Consider the following 23,754-nt stretch of genomic DNA (forward strand, 5'->3'; position numbering starts at 1 on the left):
GGACTCGTTGAAACACGTGGGAACTACAAACGAGGAACCCGTCCACTCAGTATTGTCTCAGCGATCGATCGTAAACGGCTGTGTGTTTAATGTTAAATCATGCCTAGGTGTGTAAAATTGCTCAATGTCAATGACTCTTTATGCGTAATCACGAGTTTCCCTTAGGCGAAAATTTGCTCCCACTCGACGGAAAGAAGGGAGATGACTAATATCGAAAAATAATGAAAATAATTTCGAGAACACTTGAACTGTGAGTCATTTCACGAAAGGAAATATCAAAGCTTCGAAAAATTTACAAATCGCCTATTCCACCGTGTTTACCCAGGAAGACTTAATTCCGGTTGTAATCCGAGATATCTAGTCATCATCAATCGATTTATTTTTGTAATCGACATGTCAATGCAGGTTTCAGCCGTGAAATCTACATCCCTCTTACCACGGCGCCTCTCTGTTGATTCGCTGTCAAGTTTCGCGCGCTTTTCGTCTAGGCATTATGGGAAAGGAAGGTCATTTCCGGATGGAGTGGGTTGAATCGCTGTCAGCTCTATTTTGGTAAAAAATTTTGAACTAAATATGACGAAATCTAAATCTAAGAGCAAGAAAAGCGAAAAGGGGAAGGAGGTCAACAATTCTGCCAACGCTGGCGACAGCAGAGTGAGTAAAACGTGTGAGGTTTGCTTACGAATTCGGTGGAAGCGATTTCTTTTAAAGCCGCCATTTTGTATGAGATTTTAGGTCTCAAAACCTACGGACAAATGAATTCAGTTAATCTCTTGTGGGTGGAAAGGAAGTTAAGCATTTCGTGACAAGTATAGCTAATAACATGATCTTGTAGCGCGTCGTAAGCATTTAATTCCATTTTGAACTCGATGAATACAACGGTTATTCAAAGAAATAACTGATTGATTTCCGGTTTCAGCCCCCCAGCGCTTGTGACATACGTCCTCCTACTCCGGCTGTTGTGCAAAGTCCGGTGACCCCAAGCTCCAGACTTCCAAAGCCATGGTTTCAGAGCGAAATTCTTAATATGATGTAAGTAAAGAGAGAAAAGTTATTTGGGACTGGTGTTATAATCCTTCTTCTGCTATGAATAAGACAAGTGTCTCAACTCGAAGGAAATTCAGTCTGTTCAAGTGACAATGACCTCGAAGCCGAGATAATTGTTTAGTAGCCGTGTCTTAGTTGAAGTTTAAACCGATGTAGATTCGATAATGACCTATCTATACAACCGCACGTCGAAAACAATGCTCTCGGTTTACAAACACATCATCGTTGGAGGTCGAACACTTCGCGTGTTTATGATCGCATTAAGAAGTTGATCTTCTGCATATCGGTCGGCTTTGCTGCTGTGTGTGTATGACTACGATGCGGTTCGTTTGTCGCACGTTTTTGTATCGTGTGCGAAAAAGGCTGCCGAAAATGTGCCGAATTGTTTGATAGTGGCGCATTACACGGCGGTTTTGTCACGATTTCCTGAGGCCAATTGTGTAGTTGAATAATAGCCTTTTCTCGTGTAATACTCCGCGACGCGATTTTTGACAGGTCGATGATAATAAGAAGCCCTTAGGCCAGGAAGTGTAGTGGCCTTGAGAGAGGTTACACAATTGACAAAATATTTTTCCCACGAAGAAGCCGCAAAGCGTTTATGACAAGTGTGATTAACACCACAATAATATCGTCGCGGTTTTACAGAGAATAGAGGTTATCGGTAAAAGCACCTTTTTATGTGAGAACACAATTGCGTGAGAAAGGTACTGTTTGCTAAATCAATGAGCTGATTCGTGCAATTAGGGCCACGTGTAGAGGGGCACAATTTAAACGCCGCTAAAAAATTCCAAGGAGCAATTTCACTCGGCGTTATTGTCTGTTTCCGAGTTTTGAATGTTATCTCTTTATCGCTCTTGAAGCGGGCCAAGTGCTTCTCCATGCTTCTTATCAACTGCACTAGGTCGAAGGCTCTCCTGTTTGTTGACAAATGACGCAAATCTCGTCAAACATGTAAATTGAGGTCTATTAGAGAGTAATTTTAACTGCGAGTATATTTTTAGCCCTCTTAATACAGTGTTTGCGGATGAACAAAAGCAAATTTGCGGTAAGGTCATTGTTGACCAATTACTCTTTGTTGCTCAAATAACTAAGTGACCTCGCTGATGTTAAAACGTCGGTTTTTGAAAGAATTAAGTCTGTGTATTTTTAGTTCTTGAAGTATAGCCTTAAGTTCACACGTTAATAAGTTCATTAGGACGAAGCTGTAAATGATAGATTGTTATGACAAATGAGCACATGCTCAATATCATGGACATGCGAATGTTGTCCACTAAAGAAATCTTTGTTACAAGGAAAACAGAATATTTTTCATTAGACTAACTACATAACATACAAGGTGTTGCCAACTTGCCAAATCCCTTAGTCTAGGGTGTCTCATGAACTAAATTTTATGCTTGGCTTATTTTTTAAACAAATTCCAAAAAGATAATGAAAATTTAAAATAGTCCTGCTGTGTTACACAATCAGCCAAACTTTTAAATGATATGTTTTCAGTGAAAGTCACCTGGAGTTTTCTACGAAGTTGTTGGGGGTGTTTCATATGACATGAACTTCTGTTTGACATAAGGATAATGAAACAAATTATCATAAAGATCACCCAGGCTATTAGAAAACTAGCCTGGTTTTTTTTGTATTTTATGACATCTTTAAAGTAGTGTTTGGAATTCATTTTTAGTGATAACTATTTTTGTGGACAGCTGTGCATGCGATCAAGAGAACAGCTTTTATTTTAATGTTTTTGGTCCTTTAAAATGAGTGTTTGGTCCTTCAAAGGTTTTCCTGAATAAACCATGGCAGTGGTTTGGTGTTAACCATAATTTTCTCAAATTTGAGGTTAACCTTTGTGGTGTTTGCACTTTTCATCATACTACTAATATCTAAATATTTAATTGCTGTTAATTAGTAAACGTTTGATAAAGTAAAGCATTACAGCAAAAATTTAAAGGCCAAGGCTTAAAAACATTTTTTGATTCTTCAAACCAATACCATGATAATTCTATCCATGTGAAATCTGATAGTTGTTTTCTTATGCTTGCTGAAAAACTGCTGTGTGTTGTTATGACACCACTCATGAATAAAGAAAGAACTCTTATTGGTTGGTATGACAAAACAAAAACACTTCTGAGTAGAAGTGGCTGTATACTTAAAGCCAATAAAAATTGGAACAGATTACTTGTATACCTTTGCTTGAGAACCTCAAGTTACTATCCGCTGAAAAACTCCCAAGAGAAGTGTTAATCTTATATCTGTGACAATCAAGCAGAGAGGGTTTCCTATTTTGTTTTGGGAGTAGTTTGTAGATTGATTTCTTAATTGCTGAGGTACCAAACAGGTTAATTTGCAAAGGTTGATCCTCTTTAACCTGTCTTTTCTCTTGCTAGGAGTCATAAATACAATAACATGTGGGATTGGCTGCAAATGTGTAAGATAGCAAGCAAAATAATCTTGAGCATGTGCAAATGACCTTCTTAATGACAGTGAATAAGTGAGGTGTGCTTAACAGGATAGCAGGGGAAGAAGAGTGGGGAAGTTGGGCTTACTCTGTAAAATGTTGAGACCCTCTTATCACTGCTTTTCATGTTAACAACAGGTATTGCCATCTATCCCAGGACAAAGGTCTCATCATTGTAGGTGGCCTTGGTCAAAAGTTTTTTTAAATTAGATTATGAACAATATGGCATGGTAATGAGAGATCAGCTTTCACTCATAGAAATCAAGAGCTAGCAATCCTATCATTTTAGTTTAAATCTACTACTTGTTCAAAATTTAACAAGAAACAGGCTCAAGCCTTTAGTAATTACCCAGCTAAAAGTGGGAAATATCCAATTTAAAGTCTTGTGTTCAATGCAAAAAAAGTCTTCCTTTGAAAGTTAAGGGAAGTTGGGAAAGTTCTGTGCATTTGTAACAGAGGAAGAGAAACTTGTTTGTTCATTATTTTGCTCTGAAAAGTCAACATCCATGCTGCAAAAAGTATTTGCAGGATATTAAACACAATAGACTCCATTTAGCTTGAAAGTTATGCTTATATATTTGTCCTTGGAAGTAATCTGTTCCCTAAGCTTGGCTCTGAGAACAGTGATAGCTGTGGACAAATATGCCACCAAATAAGGGTTGCTGTTTGGGTGTCTATACCTAACCTATCCACAGTATTCATGATTGAATTAAGTTTGTGGCTTAACAGATCACCCTCACTCAAGATGCAATGCAATGAAACAAGTATCATATCTGAAGGAGTGATATACCTTGTTACTTAGCTATTTGTCATCCACCAATCAGGCTTTTCTGGGAGTAAATGCGATATCTTCCTGTACCTCACTGGTACAGGGAGTTGGCAGATTTTATCACTAATGAATATGTACCAATTGAAGTTGTATTGTGACTTGAGCTGCTGTGTATATTTTACAAAATATACTGTAAGGTATGTCAGAAGGAATCTGGGTACAATACAACTCAAATATTTTTACTAATGTAGGAAATTTATATTTCCAAAGTATCACAATTTGAAGTATTTCCGTGTGCAGCTCGTGAGGTCAAATATTGTTCTCGTTGTTTTAAGATGGTACCCAGACCAGCTACAAATTCCTATAGTTCTTCTCATAATTCTACTGATAATATTGTAACTTATCAATGGTGACTGTTGTTTAGGATTGATATTGATGTAGTGTGTCTGTGCATGATGAAAAGAAGTACTCCAGAAATAAACACTGCACTATTTTCAGAACTTTTTTGGCTTCTTTCTCTAAGTTGCCCTTTCAATATGATATTGAATATTTGTCAACATTTGTATTGTTTTATTAGTCAGTTTGAATCAGATACCTTGGGCATTTCTTCATTCCACTTTGTTTGCTACAATGTGTATTGCCTTAAGGTTTCTCTTAAAGAAACCTTTGAGTGCATGTATCAATATGTTACTCAATAAGGAGCCCTCATATCTTTTCATATATTTTGACCTTGATGTGGTTTTGATGGAAAATGTTGAGGAGGTACTTGAACTACACAATACACTTGCTAATGTGCCGCCTAGCTCTTGAATAGGTTAAAAGTGAATTTTGTTTATTAGTATGTTGAAATAGGTAAGGGGAGGAGGGACTGAAAATTTTTTTTCTCAATTAAAGTAATTCCTTGCTGAGGTTGATCAGTGGTAGTAATGATTGAGATGGGGCTGCAAAAAAGGGAAACTATAAATTTTGAATAACATTTGGTAATGACCCTTTCAAGTAGCAGTTAATGTCTTTCACTGACAAGTGTTGTGACTGTAACAACTCTGGGTGACGAAGAAGTGATATTGATAATGAACTCTTGTGAAATTAATTTCCTTTGTACCTCTCACCAGTATTGTGGCTCAATACTGTTACTGCAAGTGACTTTATCAACTTAAAATTTTGTTTTAAAAAAACTCTTAAAGTATACCACATCATGGCATGTTTTTTTTAAAAATATGTTTTGAGTGTTGAAGACATGTTACAGCTTGTTTATATCTTTGGTTCAACAATTACCAGTATTCTTTTTCCTTATGGTTTTGCACGTGATAATAGTGTACAGCTCTGATACTTTAATGAAATTTAACATGAGCCAAAGAGTTAACAAATCAGTAATCACTAGTGTTTCTTCTCTCATAATATTTTCATTTATTACGATACCCCAGTTTATCTGTGGTTGTGACGGAGTCTCCATATCTTAGTGGTCATTGGTAGATTGCTACTGTATTTTTTGTGGTTATTAAAGTGCATTTAAATGAAGTGTGTTGAAATCAGAACTGAAGTAACCACAAGAAACAGGAAAAACAAAAAAATATCAGTCTCAAAAACCCTATCGGAAATTAAAGAAGGAACTGTTGAATGGGTGGTAAACTGCAACTGATCAAGAATTCAATAAAAAGTCAGTCCAGAGGAATCTCTGTATTTTTGTGTGCATATTAGGCACACAGCAACTTCCAGTTGTAGCATGACTTAACATGACAGATTTAAATGTTCCCCAAACAATCCCATCAGCACTTGTGTGTCACCTTTGCATTCCCAGGGTATCACTCTTTTCCAAAAAGGAATATTGGTTTTAGTTTGTCCTCTGATTGGTTGAGAGGGTGGTTTCTAGACCAATCATGAAGTGAGTTAAAGCCAAATGAATGCAATGTGGATTACTTTTAACGTTAAATTGAAACTAACTCAATTATTAACTGTAATGTGGTTTAACTCTCCACTAACCTTCTATCTCTTAGATTTTGTTCTGCTTGCTCAGTGCTTGTGGCAAATAAAGCAAGCACCTCTCGTTGTAGCAACAGGGAGACTTGATGGCTGCATGGGTGGTGCCTGGGACTCTTGGCAAAGTTGTTTGAAGGCAGATTAGCACTAACCCAGGGTTAAGTCTTGATCTGGGTTCTTATATTTCTTTCTTCAGGAGCCTTTTTCAGACAATTTCCTCTTACTATTCTTTATAGAGTGTCCAGGCATCAAATTGTGGACAAAACAAATTTTACTATATTCTTTTTAAACTTAAAATATTCTTTTTAAACTTTTAGATATAAGGTTAGATTTCACACTAACCTTAGGTTATGTTAACCCTTGAACTCCCATGAGTGACCAAGACAGAATTTCTCTTCACAATATCGATACAAAATCAAGAAGACAAGTGATGAGAACCAAGAAAAGTATCAATTAGGGGATTATTAGTTGATCCAATACCAAATTCTCAGATGTAACATCAGAAGACTTGAAGAGCAGACAGTCAGGAGAATTACTAATGACATCTTAGGAGTTAAATGGTTAACCTAGCTTTGAACAACCTTGCCCAGGAGTTAAAGCTTCAGACTTAATCCCTGGCTTGTTTATTATCTTTTGTTGTGTTTCAGGCAAGACACTTAACCCTGTAAGTCCCACTAGTGACCAAGACAGAATTTATCCTTACACTATCACTACAATATCAAGCAGTCAAGTAATGAGAATAAAGAAAAATATCAATTAGGGGATTATTGGTTGATCCAATTCCAAATTCTCCAAACTAACATCAGATGAATTGTATAGCAGACAGTAAGGAGACTTGCTAATGAAATCTTGGGAGTTAAAGGGTTAATTCTCACAGTTTCTCTCTCCATCAAGGAGTATAAATGCAATGAACTTGTGTCCTGTGTAAGAGGAGAAAAAGATATACTGCATTGTGCTGTTCTGCAAAAAATTACACTCATACAGTACTTCTCTCGTACCAGGAGTATCATTGTGTTCCTGCAGACTCTCAGGGAAACATGATGAATTTCATAGGAGAACCAGAGTTGTGGGAGGAGTGGGGACTTGTGATAGACCAGCATCTGTGATATCGAGGGTATCAGTCTCGAATAGAGCTAAAGTAAAATGAACCACAACGCCCTGCTTGTAGTAAAAACCTTGCTCTTCTTTTTTAATAATCAAACTCTCTCTCTCTAGTCACGTGATCCAACATGATTGACTTACGACATTACATCCCTCCCTTTTTTTCGGATGAAAAGAACACAAGGTGACTAACTGTATTTTAAGTGATAAACGTCCTAAAATTCTAAACAAAACAATGTATATCGTTTTGTAATCAAATAATCAACATTCAAACTAAATTTAAACTGAGATCTCTTTTCCTTCAAACACTTCATATAATGTCAACGTTCTCAGAGAATCAGAAAAGTTCCTTTTCCAGCCTATTTCTCGTAGACGATTTGTACATAGTCTGAAAACCTGACAGGAGGTTTGATCTGTCGTTTCGATCGTCTCGGCAAGGCGTCAGCTTTCATTTCGGATGGACATTGTGTCTTTTCTTCATCTTTCCTTCCACCATTCTCTTGGCAGGGTGCAAGATGTTTGGGAATAACTTTGAACTGCGATGAATTCCTCGTAACAGTGTGTGAACCATCACTCGCTGTGACCATGGTACCTTTCTGTTCCTCGACGATGAATGGTTTTGGATTGTATGGAGTGCTGAGCTTGTTCTGTTTGGGTTGTCTAATGAGTACAACTTCTCCTGGCTTAATCTCTCGTTCTTGAGCATGCGCTTTGAGGTCACCATAGACCTTCATTTTCTGCTTTTGCAGAGCATCTCTCTGGGCGATGCTAGCGGATGGATCTTGAAGTGTATATCGCGGCAGCTTGTGTTGGGTGATTGGTGACTCTGGTATTGTGGTCTTGAGTTTTCTATTGTTTAAGGCTTCACTTGGAGACACATTGATGGTGGAGTGGGGTGTTGCACGATATTGCCGTAAGAACTTGTACAACTCTTGCTTCCAATTTTTGCCTTCTAGGTGAGCAATTCTGATAGACTTTTGGAGGGTCTGAACCAGTCGTTCTGCTTCTCCATTTGCTCTTGGCCAATACGGGGTTATCCTTCTATGCTTGAATCCTAAGTAGTCAGAAAAGTTCTTAAATTCATGACCATTAAACGGTGGACCATTGTCACTTTTCAGGACATCAGGAATACCTTGTCTTGAGAATATTGCATCAAGTTTAGGGATCACAACTTTTGCTGATGTTGAGGTAAGTATTTCTACTTCCGGAAAACGGCTGAATTCATCTGTTACTACCATGATGTAATCACCAGAGGGGAACGGTCCAGCAAAATCCACTGCGACTTCTCTCCAAGGTCCGCTAGGGAGTGACGTCATTCGAAGGGGTTCAATCGGTGGTGACTTGGTCGATGCAGCTTGACATGAAAGACAGCTTTTGACCTTCTCTTCTGTTAGGTTGTCGATTCCGGGGAACCACACTTTGTCTCGGATGAGTTGCTTTGTTTTGACAATACCCTGGTGACCACCATGTGCCAGGTCTACTGCTTTACTTCTGAGAGTAAATGGTATCACAATTCTGTTTCTTCTTAATACTAGTCCATTGAACACTGATAATTCTTCCTTGAGCTTCTTGTATTTCTGTACGTCTGGAACATTCCATTGGCCAGTTTCCACAGCCTTGACGACAGCTTGCATTTCTGCATCATTTCTGGTTTCGTGTTTTATTTCTTCGAGCGTCATTGCTCTTGGTACAGCATTAGAGCATACATAGTTGGCATAATCTTCAGCCAAATTTTGTTCTTCTGGTGCTGTGGGACACGGATGTCGGCTCATGTAATCAGCAGGGTTTTCGGCATCTCTTCCAGGCCGATAGATCAGCTGACAGTCGTAGGGCATGAGTCGAAGTTTCCACCTGTCCATTCTTGGGGAAGTTTGCTTGTGGTTCTTAAAGATGCCTATGAGAGGTTTATGATCAGTAACAACAGAAAACTGGGCACCATAAACATACAGATGAAAATGTTCAACTCCCCATACTACGGCAAACATCTCTCTCTCTGTTTGGGAGTAGCGACTTTCCACATCACTCAAAGCACGGCTTGCATAACTAAGAATTTTGCCTTCTTGTACTAACAGTCCACCAAGACCAGTTGGACTCGCATCGACAATGATTTCGGTCTTCTTTCTTGGATCAAAGTAGGACATAACTTGATCCCCAGCGAGGGCTTCTTTCAGCTTGTCCAATGCCTTTTGTTCTTCTTGCTCCCATTTCCAAGGGGTGTCCTGTCTGGTCAGCAGGCGCAAAGGGGTCGTGATTGTGGCATAGTCTGGTATGAATCGGGAGACGTACTGTGCCATACCAAGAAAAGACTTCAGTTCACTATGGTTCCGAGGAGGTTGTGCCTCATGGATTGCTTTAACTTTCTTTGGATCAGGTCTAACACCGACAGAGCTGAAAATGTGACCATAGAACTTGATTTCAGTTTTGGAAAACGCACACTTGTCTTTGTTGAGACGGAGGTTATTTTCTTTAAGCCTCTGGAGAACACCACGGAGATTCTTGTTGTGTTCTTCCTGGTCTTTTCCAAATACTATGATGTCATCTGAGATGTTTTTACATCCTGGGAGGCCAGAAAGGAGTTCCCTGATCTTTTCCTGGAAAATTTCGGACGCTGCATTAATTCCAAAAGGCAAACGTTTGTATCTTCTTAGGCCAGCATGTGTACTGAAGGTTGTGACATAACGACTTTCAGGTGATAACTCAAGCTGGTGGTATCCTGAGGACAGATCTAATGTACTGAAAAGCGTTGCACCATTCAAATCAGCAACAAGGTCATCAATGGTTGGCATGAGATGCTTTTCCCGCTTAATTGCTTGGTTTGCCTCACGCATATCAACACAGATTCGAACTTCTCCGGATTTCTTGGGGACGACAACAATTGGACTGATCCAGGGTGTGGGCCCTTCAACTTTCTCGATGATGTCGAGTTTCTCAAGTCTCTCAAGCTCTTTTTCGACATCGTCTCTAACATGAAATGGAATTCGTCTGTGGGGTTGCTGTCGGGGTGTAACATCGGGGTCAATGTGTAACTTCACTTGTTTGTTTGGTACTTTCCCTATGCCTCCAAACAGTGATTTGAACTCTTCTTTTAGAGACTCCGGGTCGTCTTTGTTTCTTTCAGTGACGGTGGCAGTATTAATAGAAACCGCAATCAGACCTAGTTTCTTTGCAGTGTGATAGCTGAGAAGATTTCCGTTTTCTCCTTTAACAACAGTCAGCTGAGCGGAGGTGCTCGCGTTACTGGATTTCACGGTTGCAGTGAGGATTCCCAGGGTAGGAAGAGGGACTTTAGATCCATATGAATAAATCTTGGTGTGAACAGGCTGCAGGCTTTCACTGCCGTGACTGTTAATTCTTTGAAAGGTTATTTCATCAAGAAGATTAACAGATGCACCCGAGTCGATCATCATGTTCACGTTTCTTCCATTGATTTGTAGCTGACATATGGGTGGCTTCTTGTTTTCTTGATGGTCGACAGTGTAAGCGTACTCATATTCTTCATCAGAGGTTTGACCAGTTTCCACAGAGGCCACGGTACGAGGTTTTGAACGACAAACATGAGCAAAATGGCCAATTTTCCCGCAGGCTTTACAGACTTTTCCTTGCGCAGGACATGGATTTTTGTGAGGTGCGTACCCGCCACATTTGCCACATTTGCCACATTTTCTGGGAGATTTGCCTTGCTTGTTTCCAAAACGACGATTGCGTGATTGTGTGTCACGCCGGTCACGTGGGCGGCTTTGCCGATTCTCTTCTTTTCGTTTGATTTTGTTGACGGCTTGGAATTCGCCTCCGGTATCTTCTACGTCTTTCGCTTGTTTTTCACTGAGTTCTAATGCTCTTCCTAGATTCAATAAACCTTCTAACGTTGGGTTTTCGCGTAGCGCTCGGCGTCTGAGCGAGCTGGAACTGCACGTCAGAATAATATGTTCTTTAATTTCTTTGTCAACATCGCTGAATTCGCAGGTTTTCGCGAGTTGGCGAAGCCTGGTGTGAAAACTATCAAGCGACTCACCCTCTTTCTGCTTCGTCTGGCGAAAATTATATACTTCATATGTGGTGTTGACTTGTGGGGAGAAATACTCGTTAAGTTTCGCGACCGCCGTGTCATAGTCGCCGTCTTCGCCAGTGTTTGGTAAGGTGTCGAATATTTCGTCTACGTCGGTGCCGGCATAATGCAGCAACAAAGCCCGTTTCCTTTTCGCAGCTGTGATGTTCATTCCGATAAGCATTCGTTCTAAGCGTCCTAGCCATCTTTTCCATCGTGGACCTGCACTGCCATCGGCATGGACGTCGAACGGTGGAAAACTTGGTAGCGAAACCGCCATGAGGTCTCACAGAGTTGAGCGCGTCGCAAACAGCACGTGCTTTCAAGAAAAATTTACACAGCGAACTCCTCAATGAAAACCAGTGTTGATGTGAATATTGACTGTGGGATTCATGAATTTTTACATCCTCGTCGCCAGATGTGATATCGAGGGTATCAGTCTCGAATAGAGCTAAAGTAAAATGAACCACAACGCCCTGCTTGTAGTAAAAACCTTGCTCTTCTCTTTTAATAATCAAACTCTCTCTCTCTAGTCACGTGATCCAACATGATTGACTTACGACATTACAGCATCCTGTTTAGAGATGTAACTATACTCCTAGTGGATTCAGGCTATTGAAACAGGCCAGTAGGCTTGTAATACTTAAACTATAAACCTTTTCAAACAATGTGCCTTTTTTCACCAGGTATGCTTTTGGTGACTCAAGGAAACCATCAACAGAATCAGCTCTTCTTATTGAAGAAATTGTCCATTCACAGATGGCTAGCTTGGTATTTTCAATTTTTATTTTTCTTGCTGTTTTTCTTCTCCAATGAACCTTCCTTTATGAAAGGAGGCAAAAGGCTCATATCTAACATATAATTTAAAATAGTTTGAAGGGTGGCTTTGAATAGCTTTTTAATTTAGTTTTTTGTTTATGGTAAGGTTGAAGGTTATATATAGAAGATTTTTGACTCTTATTGCACGATTAGCGCCTATCCTGATGTCCTTGACATAGAAGTGACGTCAAGAATTGCCTCTCTTTGTGAATGGGGTGCTAGTTCATTGCATGTTGTGCCCTTCATTAATTCATCAGGTGTCTCACCAAAATTGGTAACATCCATTTTACTGACTAGAAAGATGGAGTGGTGTGAATGAAGTGCCCTGTCTAAGAACACAAGAAACTAATGCTTGTGAACAATAACACTCAAACCTCATGAACCTTTTGATGAGGAGCCCACTGCACTGACCCCTAGGCTGTTCTATCTCCTAAGTATTTTGTCACTCTCTCTGTTTCAAAGAATTCTGTGGGTGGGAGAGAGAATTACAGCTCCTTGAGCATTTAAGAAGGGGTATACTCTGAAGTTTTTATACTGTATGGCCATTCACATTCCATACCAGCCTGATCTTGACTATGAATACTTTAAAAATGTTGTATTGATTAAAAAATTGGTCTGAGTGTTGTATGCCTTTATTTTACAGGTTGTGCGGGCTGCAGAGGTCACAAATATGCGAGGGGGAAGGTTCATGAGTGTGGAAGACATTATATTTCTAATGAGGAAGGACAAAGTGAGTGGAGGAGTGATGATGGATGGTATAGTTCTTTGGACACTACTTAACCTCACAAGCTGCACATTCTTTGACTCAATTCTTGCAATCTTCTTCTTGTATGAGATGGCAAATATTATAGACTTTCATCAGTTGATTAATATTACTCAATAAGAGAATGAAGACTTTCCCAATATGAGAACAGCATCACAGTTTCACTCTCATGATGGGCTTATAATGCTCAGATTGGATTGAATTGAATTGAATAGGACTCCTCCGTCCAAGATCAACCCTGCTATGTGTAGACAGGAACACTCTATCAGAGCATTTATTTTTTTTGTAAAAAAGGTAATGTGGTATTATCAACTAAGTATATAATGCAAATTGGCCACTGTAAAGAGTTTCAAAGCTGATGTTTCCACCATTAGCCCCTCATCAGAGCAAATGGCAAATGGTTAACACTGAAAATGTCAGCTTTGAAACTCTTTATGGTAGCTAATTTACATCATCTACTCAGTTGATAATACCAAATTACCTTGTTATACTCTCCCAACCCACACAGCGCCACAGTTTCTTTGGAAACTTATGCCCTTTATTTATTTTTGTATAAGTTTGTTTGCCCTTATAGAAATTGTTAATGTTTCTGCAGGAAAAACTCAAAAGACTAATCAAGTATCTCAATTTCAAAGACGTGAAAAACAAAACCCAGAAACAAACTTCTCAAGATGATGATGAAGTCCTAGAAGCTGCAGGTGAAACAGTGTTGCAATACAAAACCTTGAAAACTATTAAGAAGGGATATCTGTTTTCTGCCTTTTTTAACACCTAAGGAGCATGAATTGTTTGTAAGAGTTTGTGCTGATTAATTGCTATCATTGTTTTGTTTTGCAGCAAGTGAAACCAAGGGTAGCAAAAAACGAAAGGTTTCATATGACTTTGTGAGCACGATAGACCAAACTGGTAAGTGGATTGTTGACATTTGTGGCTGGGACCCCATTTCCATGAAAATCTGCACATGTGTGAGGCTATAGCAGTGGGAGACAGTGGCTTAATGGTCTGGACACTGAACTCACAGTTCACCCTTTCAATCCCAATATTTCAACAGAGATTCTCCTTACTGTCTGCCATATGATTCTCATAAAATTAGTTTGGGGAATTTGGAATTGAATCAGTTAGTAATCCCCTGATTGATATTTTGCTATATTCTCATGACTTGTCTGCTTGATATTGTATTGATATTGTGGGGAGAAATTCTGTTGTGGTCACTTGTGGGAGTTAAAGGGTTTAGAGGTCCAGGTTCAGGACCTAGCCAGGTCATTGTGTTTTGTTCTTTGAGGAAGACACTCAGCTCTCATACTGCCTCTCTCTCTACTTAGGAATATAAATGAGTACTGGCGTATTGTCAGGGGAGCCTGATGAAATGGTGTGGGGGGGGGGGGTAACCTTGGGATGGACTGGCATCCCATTCAGGGGAGAGTAGTAGTACATCTGGTCACTTTATGCTACATGGAAACTGGGATAAGCTCCTGCTTGGTGGATCAATAGACTTAAGTACAGACGTCACCTTCTTATGAGACTATAGCAGTATTCTCCAGAGGCACTAATAGCCAGTATTTTTACTGGTTACTTGTTCTGGCTACTTTGAATAAACAGAGCAGCAAAATAACTGTCTTGATCTGAAATAAACTTTGCACTTAACAGTTCTATATCGCAGTCTTTTTTCCTCATCATACAATCTTGATAGTGTACAATTTTTTTCAGGTGACCTTGTAGCTTTATTTGAGGATGATGACATTGATGAGCTGAAACAAGAGAGGAATGAGGTAGTTAGAGGTGTTATATTTTTCCCCGCATTTACATTTACATCTTTAAGCCAAAAGATGTTTATAACCTTAGCATGGAAGGTTTGACTTTTTTTTCTGTAGGCCTTCCCTTGCTTAACCCTTTGACCCCTAAGAGTGACTAGCATTTAATTTCTCCTTACGTTATCAACTTTGAATCACACATTAAGGTCGCAAGAATATAGGAAATGATCACCAACTTAATGAGGCTCTTCATTGTTAAGCAAATTCTTGTTGTTAGCACCTTAGGAAATGTATCGAGGACAATATGAAGAGTATACATACTGATGTTAGGTTGTAAAGGGTTAAACTCCAGTTTCACTTGATGTTTTGACTTTCAATTGCATTGATGTTCAAAGTAATGGATTTAGAGACAACTTGTTCCTTCTAATTTTCAGAGAGCTGAACGTTTATCAAGAACCCTTGACCCTCAACAATATTTGGAGTTTACTGAATGTCGACAGGCTAACTTCAGTGAGTAAAGTGTTTTGTTGCATTTTCACAAGAAAGAGCTTCATGTAGAGGTATCAGATACATATTTTCCTATCAAAATCATAGTTAACATGTTTCAAGCATTGCTTCTAAATCCTGAAGCAGTGCTTGATAAATTGTCTTTTGTGGGCAACATACATGTATGTCATCTATTTTGTTTCACTACAGCTTAAGTTACCACGTTTTTCTCTTTTTGTGTGCAGGAGTTTATAGCTAATGTGATTTTTCTTAAAGATAAGAAAGCAGGAAAATTCAAAGAGTGGCTGGACTGTGCATCACTGATTGATATGAAACCCAATACACCTGTGATGGAAGTATTCAGCTTCCTTGCTTATGAGACAGTGGGGCAGGTGGGTTCAAGAGGAGTCCAGTCTTGATTTTCTCTCCATGTATACTGTCTTTGACAGTTTCACCAGATATCATTCACAGTGGTATGACACAACCATAGGAGGTCTTGGTGTATATCTCAAGTATAAAAAATTGTGGGAATCACATGAGAACCAGCTTGTCATTTAATGACATTTGCTCTTACTGAGGGCCAGCTTTCGAAATGTCAGCTTCAGAAACTCCTATAGGTGACCAATTTACATTTTCAACTCAGTTAATAAAACCGAACTGTCTGTAATGACAGGGTAATTAGTTTTATCAACTGAGTTGATAACATAAATTAGTCACTGTAAAGAGTTACAAAGCTGACGTTTCGAGTGTTAGCCCTTCATCAGAGTAAATGGAGGAATTGTGGGTTGTGAGTGTGTTTACATGCAGAAAATGGAGCCATGCTATTGGTGGGAATATGGCAACAAGAAAACAAGAATAAATTAGTTGAATGAAAAGTTCTCTCTGATACTGTGGGGATTGAAAGTGTGGATTTGAAAGATAAATTTTTGCTCTAGAGTTTTGTGGCTTTCTGAACTGCCTAGATGTTGGGAAAGGCCACAAACTGCCATATGCTGGCAAGAGTGATTAGGAGAGATTAAAGTGTCTATTGATTTGGATGCGTCCTTGTCATTTCTTTCTATGATGCAAAGGTGTTCTTGGAATCAGTCACCAAGTCGTCTTCCTGTTAATGACACTTGCACAATCAACCTGGCTCCCCCAGCTGGCTTTGTTCATGTCGTTTGGACTTCCCTTGCCTAGGTTTATTTTAACTCAGATGATGAATGCCAACCGTTTTCTTTTCCCAAGTTATTTGTATGTTAAAGTTCCACTAGTACTCCATAATGACAGGTTTCTTATGTTGGTAGATAGTCGACTTGGCATTACTGGTAAAGAAAGATTTGGAGGCCTGTGATGTGTTGACTCAAGCTATGCCACCTGTATCTATCCTATCAGAGAGCCAATCATCCGTTGTTACACCTGGAAGTGCAACATCTACCCCCTCTACTCCCAACCACACCCCACCTGGAACCCCCACCACGCCCACGACCCCTTTCCTTCCTAGTCCCACCCCAAGTGTATCTAGTGCCAGTGGAATTTCATCAGCTCCACAAAGTGCAACTGTGCCAGCAAAACCTAAGAGCAAAAAAAGGAAAATTAAAGTAAGTTTGGTGTATAATATGCTGGTGTCAATCACATTGCTAATTTTCAGTGTACTGTCCATTTCAAGGCTTCATTAGGATTTCTGGTCACAACTGCATGTCATAATTGAGAAAAAATTGTTGAAACCCTTGAATAGGAGACAGAAATGTTGAACAACAAGCTTCAAGGTTTGTTTATCATTGCCAAAGTGGTTTCCCAGGAAAGACATTAGCCTGAATATATAAATTGCTGCTTTTTGTTTGTGCCCCAGATTATACTAATTTAATATATAGGTGGAGATACAGACTGAAAAATATTTCTTTCAAACTTTTCTCACATCTGTGGATTTTTAGATCTTTAGCTAAAGGTCAGAGTAGCTAATTTTGAATGGTCTACCTTTGTTTTTTTGTTTTAAAAAGTCTTTGCAGTAGTGGTGTCACTTGTATTTCAGGGATCAGCTGCAAGCCTTTCATACAGTAGTGATGATTGTATTCAACCTCAACACATTAGAGAAGCTATTAGGAGATATAATCATTACATTGGACCCATGGCTCCTTTCTCTGTAAGTTTGAATTGTTTCCAGGATTGTTGTTGCCTGAAATAGTAAGTTTAAAAAGAGACAATGGTTATGAATATCACACATTTCCTTGTTAGAGATCTATTGGACTTGACCATGTAAAATGTTAATAGTGTTACAATCATGTTGAACTAATATACCAATGATTGAATATACTTTGGATTTATTCAACTACAATTTGAGAAAAATAAAGAAAATATTTAGAAAAAAATAGAAAACCAAAATGTGCATCCTTTGGAAGCAACTAACCCAAATTTCACCGCTGACATTTTCATTTTCGTCATCTTCCATCCTTCATAACCATCCTACTCTTCTATGGTCCAGCTACCTGTCAACAAAAAGGCTTCTGCAGCTTTCTGATAGTTAAATGTATTTAAAACTTTTTTCTTCAGTCACATGCAAAGCCATCACCTGGCTACAGAACATTGTGCTGCTAGATGGAAGACAATAAATCAGCTGTAGCATCTGAACCCCCAAAACACTTTTCACTGACTGGAAGCAGTTTTTCTTTTAGCTTCCCTCATACACTGTACAGTTGAAATGACAATCATTTATTTAATATAAATGTCTATTGAGAAATATAGCTACAAAGTTTGTGTATTATGTGAAAAGTATGTAAATGTTTTTGTTTCAATAAATAGAGCTCCAAGACATCTTTGGCTTTTAGTTCTTGTCTTAAAAAATTATTATCTACTTCAGTTCTACAAGTACAAACAGTCTCATTGTACACAGAATTGTTCAAAGCACATTGTGGTGGGAAGGGAAAAACTAAGTTTATTTTCATCTTGGGAGTTGCTTGACTTTCCAATGGGAAAATTGAGAAAATCCAAAAAGGGGGAGATGATTGTAGAATGTAACAAACAAAGGTAGCAAACAGAGATGGCATCGGTTTCATTATGAAATACATCAATTCCAGAATGATAAGAAGAACCCCTTTTTAGTTTTGTCCCTTTACCTCTAGGGTACAGGCATTAAGATCAAGCTATATCAAGATTCAATTGATAACAACTATTTGAATTTTTGACAATGTTTAATTCTTTATTTTCAATTATTTACAAAATATAAAATTTCTAATGCTTGGTTTCAACCTCCAGATACTTCTTGTTTGCTATTGATAGAGAACAAGACCTGCCAGTGTAACTATCTGATTAATAGTAATGAAATAGTTTGGAACATTATCAACTCTGAATAAATAATGTTCATGTCCTGTACTGTGTTTGTACAGTGAACAATTTTGTTATGATCAAGCAGAGAAGCACAGCTCATGGAGGAAGCAGTAGTGCTTCTTTCAGCATTCTCTTTTGTTCTGGGTTGAGTTGGTTTGGGAATTCAATGTTGAATTGAATTATTAGATCTCCTTTTGTGTTCGGATCCTTGGAAATTGGCATTCCCTCAGTAGGGACAACTTTTTGATAGCCAGGTCTGAAATCAAGGTAAAGCAACAGTATCAGTTTCAACATCATTAGTTTCATATTATCATTTTCATAAAAATCAATTGTTATGGGGTTAAGTCCTAGAACTGAGGAACATGTAACCTGCAAGCATTTTGTCAGATTTCCCGGACAGTTTGCTGCCAATTATCAATACTCCTGATTGGAAAGGGGAATTGAGGGAGGAAGTGTCTTTCTAAAGAACATGACACAATGACCCAGCCAGGGTTTAAACCTGGACCTCTGAAATTTAAGAGATTGAAAAAGGCAGTAAATTTTGAGCTCACTTAATTGTTAAGAAAAGAGGATGTTATGCCCCATGCAGTCACCAGTATGGTGCTCTATGGCAAAGCATCAGACTGAAAACTCAGCCAGTCATGAGGTTCAAATCCTCAGGGAAACCCAGGTTTTCTACCTGCTCCTAGTGCTCATGTGAACAAATAAAATCTCTATTCAATCTATGACTATTTCGTTAAAAATCAACCTACTGCACATCAAAAAGTGTTTCTATATTTCATAACTGGTAGATAACTTGATCACAGTGTTATTTTTACTTATCCATGTGAGCATGATAAATGTATCATATTGGAAAAAAGTGAAGTTAAATTACTTACTTAACAATGTCATTGATTGGAATGCTTATGAGTCGACCATCCAGTGTTGGAACATCCACTACACAGCCAGTCAACGCCTGATGGTGAACAAAAGCATTTTGTCTTGAAATTTTAAAGACTAGTACTCCGCTTCATCCGTGGTACCATGAGATAATTGCCTAATAGTATCAGCTTTTAAAAGATGTACTTCATTGGTTGTTACCAATACCACCATCACACAAATACTAAATCAGTTTGTTGCATATGGGTGGATAGCACATTGCACAAGGTAGATTAACCCTTAAACTCCCTTAAGTGATTAACCATGTAACTTTCCTCTATATTACCCATAAATCATTCAGCAAAATGTAAGAGAGTACCCAAATTTTGAGGTAGATGATGTTCTCTTGATCTAACACCAAATTCTCCTAACTAATTTACAGGGAAATGTGCAGCAGCTAATGGAAAGAATATTTGCCACCAACTATGTTATTGACAGAGGCTGCCTAGATAGTACTCATCATGGGCTTTGGACTGAGGGTCAAGGAGTGACAAGGTGTATTCTTTTTAACCCTTTAACCACTAGGAGTGACCAGCACCTAATTTCTCTTCAGAATATCACCCCTGAATCACACATTAAGGTCATGAGAATAAAGGAAATGATCACTAACTAACAAAGCTCTGGATTTATTTTACAAATTCCCCATGTCAGCACCTTAGGAAATGTATAGAGAACAGTATGGAGATTAAACATACTGGTATTAGGGTGTAAATAATGATGAATATGTTGAGTTACCTTTCCAAGAGGAACAGTAGCAGTATAGACAAGGTTATCATTATCACGCTTGAAGACTGGATGAGGCTTGTCTTTCACAATGAACACAATGTCAGCTGGTGTAAAAGAAGATAGCACACAATAAGCCAAGGGAATAAAGTTGTATTATTGAACAGAATTATAACATCATATCAAGTTGCTTTATTTTGTGGAAATATTGTGTTTCATGAAATCAATGAAGACAGTTCTGAGAGAACTGAACTAAAACACTGAACTCAGTTTGGTCATCTTATCACTGAGCTACACCTTGTATCATTTGAGATCATCTCATGGAGAAATTGATAATATTCATGTACAGTAACCTTATATCCTGCAGGAAAGGAATACACAGTATTTACCTGGAATGTTGTTTGGACCCTGATCTCCTTCCTTAGGAAATGTAATTTTTGTCCCTGCTCTCCAACCTGGTTTGACATTGATGGTCAATATTTTGTCACGAATGTTCGATGTGTGCCCATCTTCATTCATCACCTGTTAACACAAATTGTCTTTTAATTGTATATAGATAATTTGGTTTTATTGGCTGACTTGATAAATAAAGTAAATTGGCCAATGCTAAGAGTTTTTAGGCTGACAATTTGAGTGTTAACCCCTTTATCAGAGGGAAAAAAGGAAATGTGTGTTGTGTATGGTTTGTAGACAGGTACCAAGATATAGAGCTATAGTATTGGTTGGAACATGGTAATGTGAATAGCACAAGAATAAATTAGTTGAATGAAGAGCGTTCATTAATATGGAGGGGATCAAGAGTGTTGATTTGAAAGATAAATCAGAGTTTTGCAGCATTTTGTGGATGTCAACAGGATAGTCTAGTAGATAACCTAGGTGTGACAATGTGTGACCCCCTTGTTTGAAAAATCTTAGCTATACAACTGGTTGTGATAATTTTCTCTCAGATCTTGGAAGTGAGAGGGTCAAACACATGAAAAGCAGCTAACAGTTGTGCTAAATACCGTATATAGTGAATTGTAATACTAGATCCTCATATCAACACTGTAGCAGTTGAAATGTCACAATCAACAATTGGTAGTTTCACAATACACAGGACTCATTGTTTACAGATTTTTTTTCAGGGTTGAAGTAGATGCCCAGAGACACCCTTCACAAAAGAAACACCCACCACTAAAGTATTTTCTTAAAATGATATTTGGCTCCTTCCCGCACAAGTAAATACTGGCCAACAATCTTATTTCTTACCCTTCTTGAAATTTTCATTTTTTTGACACATCCTTTATAAACTTCTTCCAGAGTGAGGTAAAGTTCTCTCTCAATGGGTGGATCTTGCTTACGACGACCTCGGCCATGAATTCCACCAAACCCAACTTCTGGATCATACGAGTCAAATAATTCTGAGAGTAAAAGCAGGGGTTATTTTCCAGGCCACTTTTTTTTATGCATGAACATGTTCAATGAGATCATGCTTTTTATATTTTTTCAAATACTATGTTTTCAATAACTCAACAATACAGTAATTCAATCATAATATTTTATCCTCTACTGATTAAGATAAATCATGACCTCTGCCTTCAAAACTTGAAAAGTAAACAGATTTTTAAAAAAAAGTCATATTCAAAATGGCAAGTTTTTCTTCTCATGAACATATACAAAAACAAGCATACCAGCAAAAGGATTGTCTCCCCCAAAAAATTCTTTAAAAACTCGACCAGCATCTCCATGGAATGTGTACCCTGGAGTCCATCCATCTACAATGAAGAAGATATCACCACATCTTTAGGACAAATCATTATTTACTAATAAATTAAGTATTTTCTAAAGTTACACTCTTTAATTCCTAGGATCTGATGGCAATCCTCCCTACGATCTGCATTATATATGCATGACCAAGCATGAAATTGGCTAAGTTCTTTCCTTGCACTTTTATGGATCTCATCCATCTTGCCCACCCAAGCCAACTATTTGAAAACTTTAATAAAGGGGTAAGTTTCTAAAGAAACTGTGGTGCAGCATCGGTGGGAGAGTATAGCAGGTAATTTAGTGTTAACAACTGGGTTGAAAACGTAAATTAGCCACCGTAAAGGATAAAAAAGCTGACGTTTTGAGCGTTAGCCCTTCATCTGAGCGATTAGAATCACTCTGTTGAAGGGCTAACGCTCGAAACGTCAGCTTTTTTATCCTTTACGATGGCTAATTTACGTTTTCAACCCAGTTGTTAACACTAAATTACCTGCTATTTGAAAACTTTGTCTGGTCTCAGTATCTGTCAGCTAAATAGTACCATAGAATTGCAGTAGCAGTTACATGTTAATTTCTAGGGGTTATGAAATCGGCATAACTCAAATGAAAAGGTGCAGTGACATGTATATCGTACCATAAGTACAAAGTAAACATGTTTCATTGTTATTTTTGCACCATCTCCGTTATGTCAGTTCTTCACTATTTTCCTTCTTAAATTTCCTTGCAGTTTAGATGCCCCATTCCCTTCAGCATTATTTCACAGGAATACACAGACATCTACAGTTTCCAAGTAAACCTAGATGTGCAAGTCATCCATACATCATTAATATGTCTTATTTCCATGCATAAGATCATCATAACCTCTGCTAATGTGTGCCAATAAACCTAGATGTGCAAGTTATTTGTACATCATTAATATGTCTTGTTTCCATGCATGAGATCATCATAACCTCTGCTAATGTGTGCCAATAAACTTAGATGCGCAAGTCATTCGTACATAATTAACATGTCTTGTTTCCATGCATGAGATCATCAGAACCTCTGCTAATGTGTGCTTGTTGAACTCTCATCTCAGTCTAGGTGTACGTAAGCTACCTTTATCAGGAACTCCGCCTTTAAGACCTTCTTCTCCAAACTGGTCGTAAATTGCCCTCGTCTTAGCTGAAATAACAATTATATCTTGACTTGCTGAACACTTATGAGTACTGTCAGTAATTAATCCGTTACTATCAAATTCCAAGTCAGCTCTACTTAACAGTACAGAAGTAAGAAACATTCATTATGTCGAGCTGTTTAGTACTCAGAAAGAAATGAAGAATCTGGATATGTGGGTCAAACACGAAATCAGTTACGCAATAATACTATTTAAAAGTGATCAGTGTTTTTCAATGAGCACTTATCAAGCCTTCATATTTACCTTTGAGTTCAATTAACAAAGAACGACCTAAACTTTTAACAGTTTTTTTTACATCGCAGTAAATCCAAAGAAGCATACTATTTTAATACTTACGATCCCTTAACACATCATACGCCTCTGCAACTTGTTTAAATCTAAGATCTGCCCCTGGCTCCTGGTTCTTGTCTGGGTGAAATTTCAGTGACAACTTGCGATAGCTGGCGATGGAAATTTTGACAAATCGTAAGTTCACTTGGTGAATAAAATATAATGTTTAGATTTATAAGTCACTAAACTTACGATTTTTTTATATCTGCATCCGTAGCTTTTCTTGTTAGGCCTAAAACAGCGTAGTAATCTTGACCCATCTTGACAGTTGTGTAGAGTATTGCGAAAAATATGGCGATCTGTGAAACTGGTTGTCTTGGAAACGACACAAGCTAAGGGACGAGAAGGAC

General features: G+C 38.3%; 2 protein-coding genes across 2 annotated transcripts; one reads left to right on the plus strand and one right to left on the minus strand.

Moving 5' to 3' along the window:
• Positions 1-257: 257 nt before the first annotated feature.
• On the plus strand, positions 258-18,000 carry LOC113676032 (transcription initiation protein SPT3 homolog). The gene is made up of 12 exons (XM_027192648.2): positions 258-654; positions 920-1,032; positions 12,078-12,162; positions 12,854-12,940; positions 13,569-13,671; positions 13,811-13,879; positions 14,681-14,742; positions 15,159-15,234; positions 15,487-15,602; positions 16,497-16,790; positions 17,222-17,332; positions 17,740-18,000. Exons 1-12 carry the CDS (start codon positions 574-576, stop codon positions 17,782-17,784), a joined length of 1,242 nt encoding a protein of 413 aa, XP_027048449.2. The 5' UTR covers positions 258-573; the 3' UTR covers positions 17,785-18,000.
• A 358-nt stretch (positions 18,001-18,358) lies between these two features.
• On the minus strand, positions 18,359-23,715 carry LOC113676055 (dnaJ homolog subfamily B member 13). The gene is made up of 9 exons (XM_027192681.2): positions 23,597-23,715; positions 23,411-23,514; positions 22,996-23,061; positions 21,825-21,908; positions 21,403-21,554; positions 20,544-20,676; positions 20,167-20,261; positions 19,392-19,468; positions 18,359-18,769 (listed from the first exon to the last, which is right to left on the minus strand). The coding sequence occupies exons 1-9, from the start codon at positions 23,662-23,664 to the stop codon at positions 18,610-18,612; spliced, it is 939 nt and encodes a 312-aa protein (XP_027048482.1). The 5' UTR covers positions 23,665-23,715; the 3' UTR covers positions 18,359-18,609.
• Between the last annotated feature and the right edge of the window lie 39 nt (positions 23,716-23,754).

The sequence above is a fragment of the Pocillopora damicornis genome, chromosome 8 (genome assembly GCF_964200805.1).
Source record: "Pocillopora damicornis chromosome 8, jaPocDami1.2, whole genome shotgun sequence".
Taxonomy (NCBI): Eukaryota; Metazoa; Cnidaria; class Anthozoa; order Scleractinia; family Pocilloporidae; genus Pocillopora; species Pocillopora damicornis.

Coding starts and splice junctions, on each gene's coding strand:
- LOC113676032 (XM_027192648.2), top strand. CDS start 574: ATGACGAAATCTAAATCTAAGAGCAAGAAAAGCGAAAAGGGGAAGGAG. Junction 655..919: donor CCAACGCTGGCGACAGCAGA/GTGAGTAAAACG, acceptor TTCCGGTTTCAG/CCCCCCAGCGCTTGTGACAT. Junction 17,333..17,739: donor GACCCATGGCTCCTTTCTCT/GTAAGTTTGAAT, acceptor TTTTTTCTTCAG/TCACATGCAAAGCCATCACC.
- LOC113676055 (XM_027192681.2), bottom strand. CDS start 23,664: ATGGGTCAAGATTACTACGCTGTTTTAGGCCTAACAAGAAAAGCTACG. Junction 20,677..21,402: donor AAATGAAAATTTCAAGAAGG/GTAAGAAATAAG, acceptor TTGTGTTAACAG/GTGATGAATGAAGATGGGCA. Junction 20,262..20,543: donor GGGTCCAAACAACATTCCAG/GTAAATACTGTG, acceptor CTTTTACACCAG/CTGACATTGTGTTCATTGTG.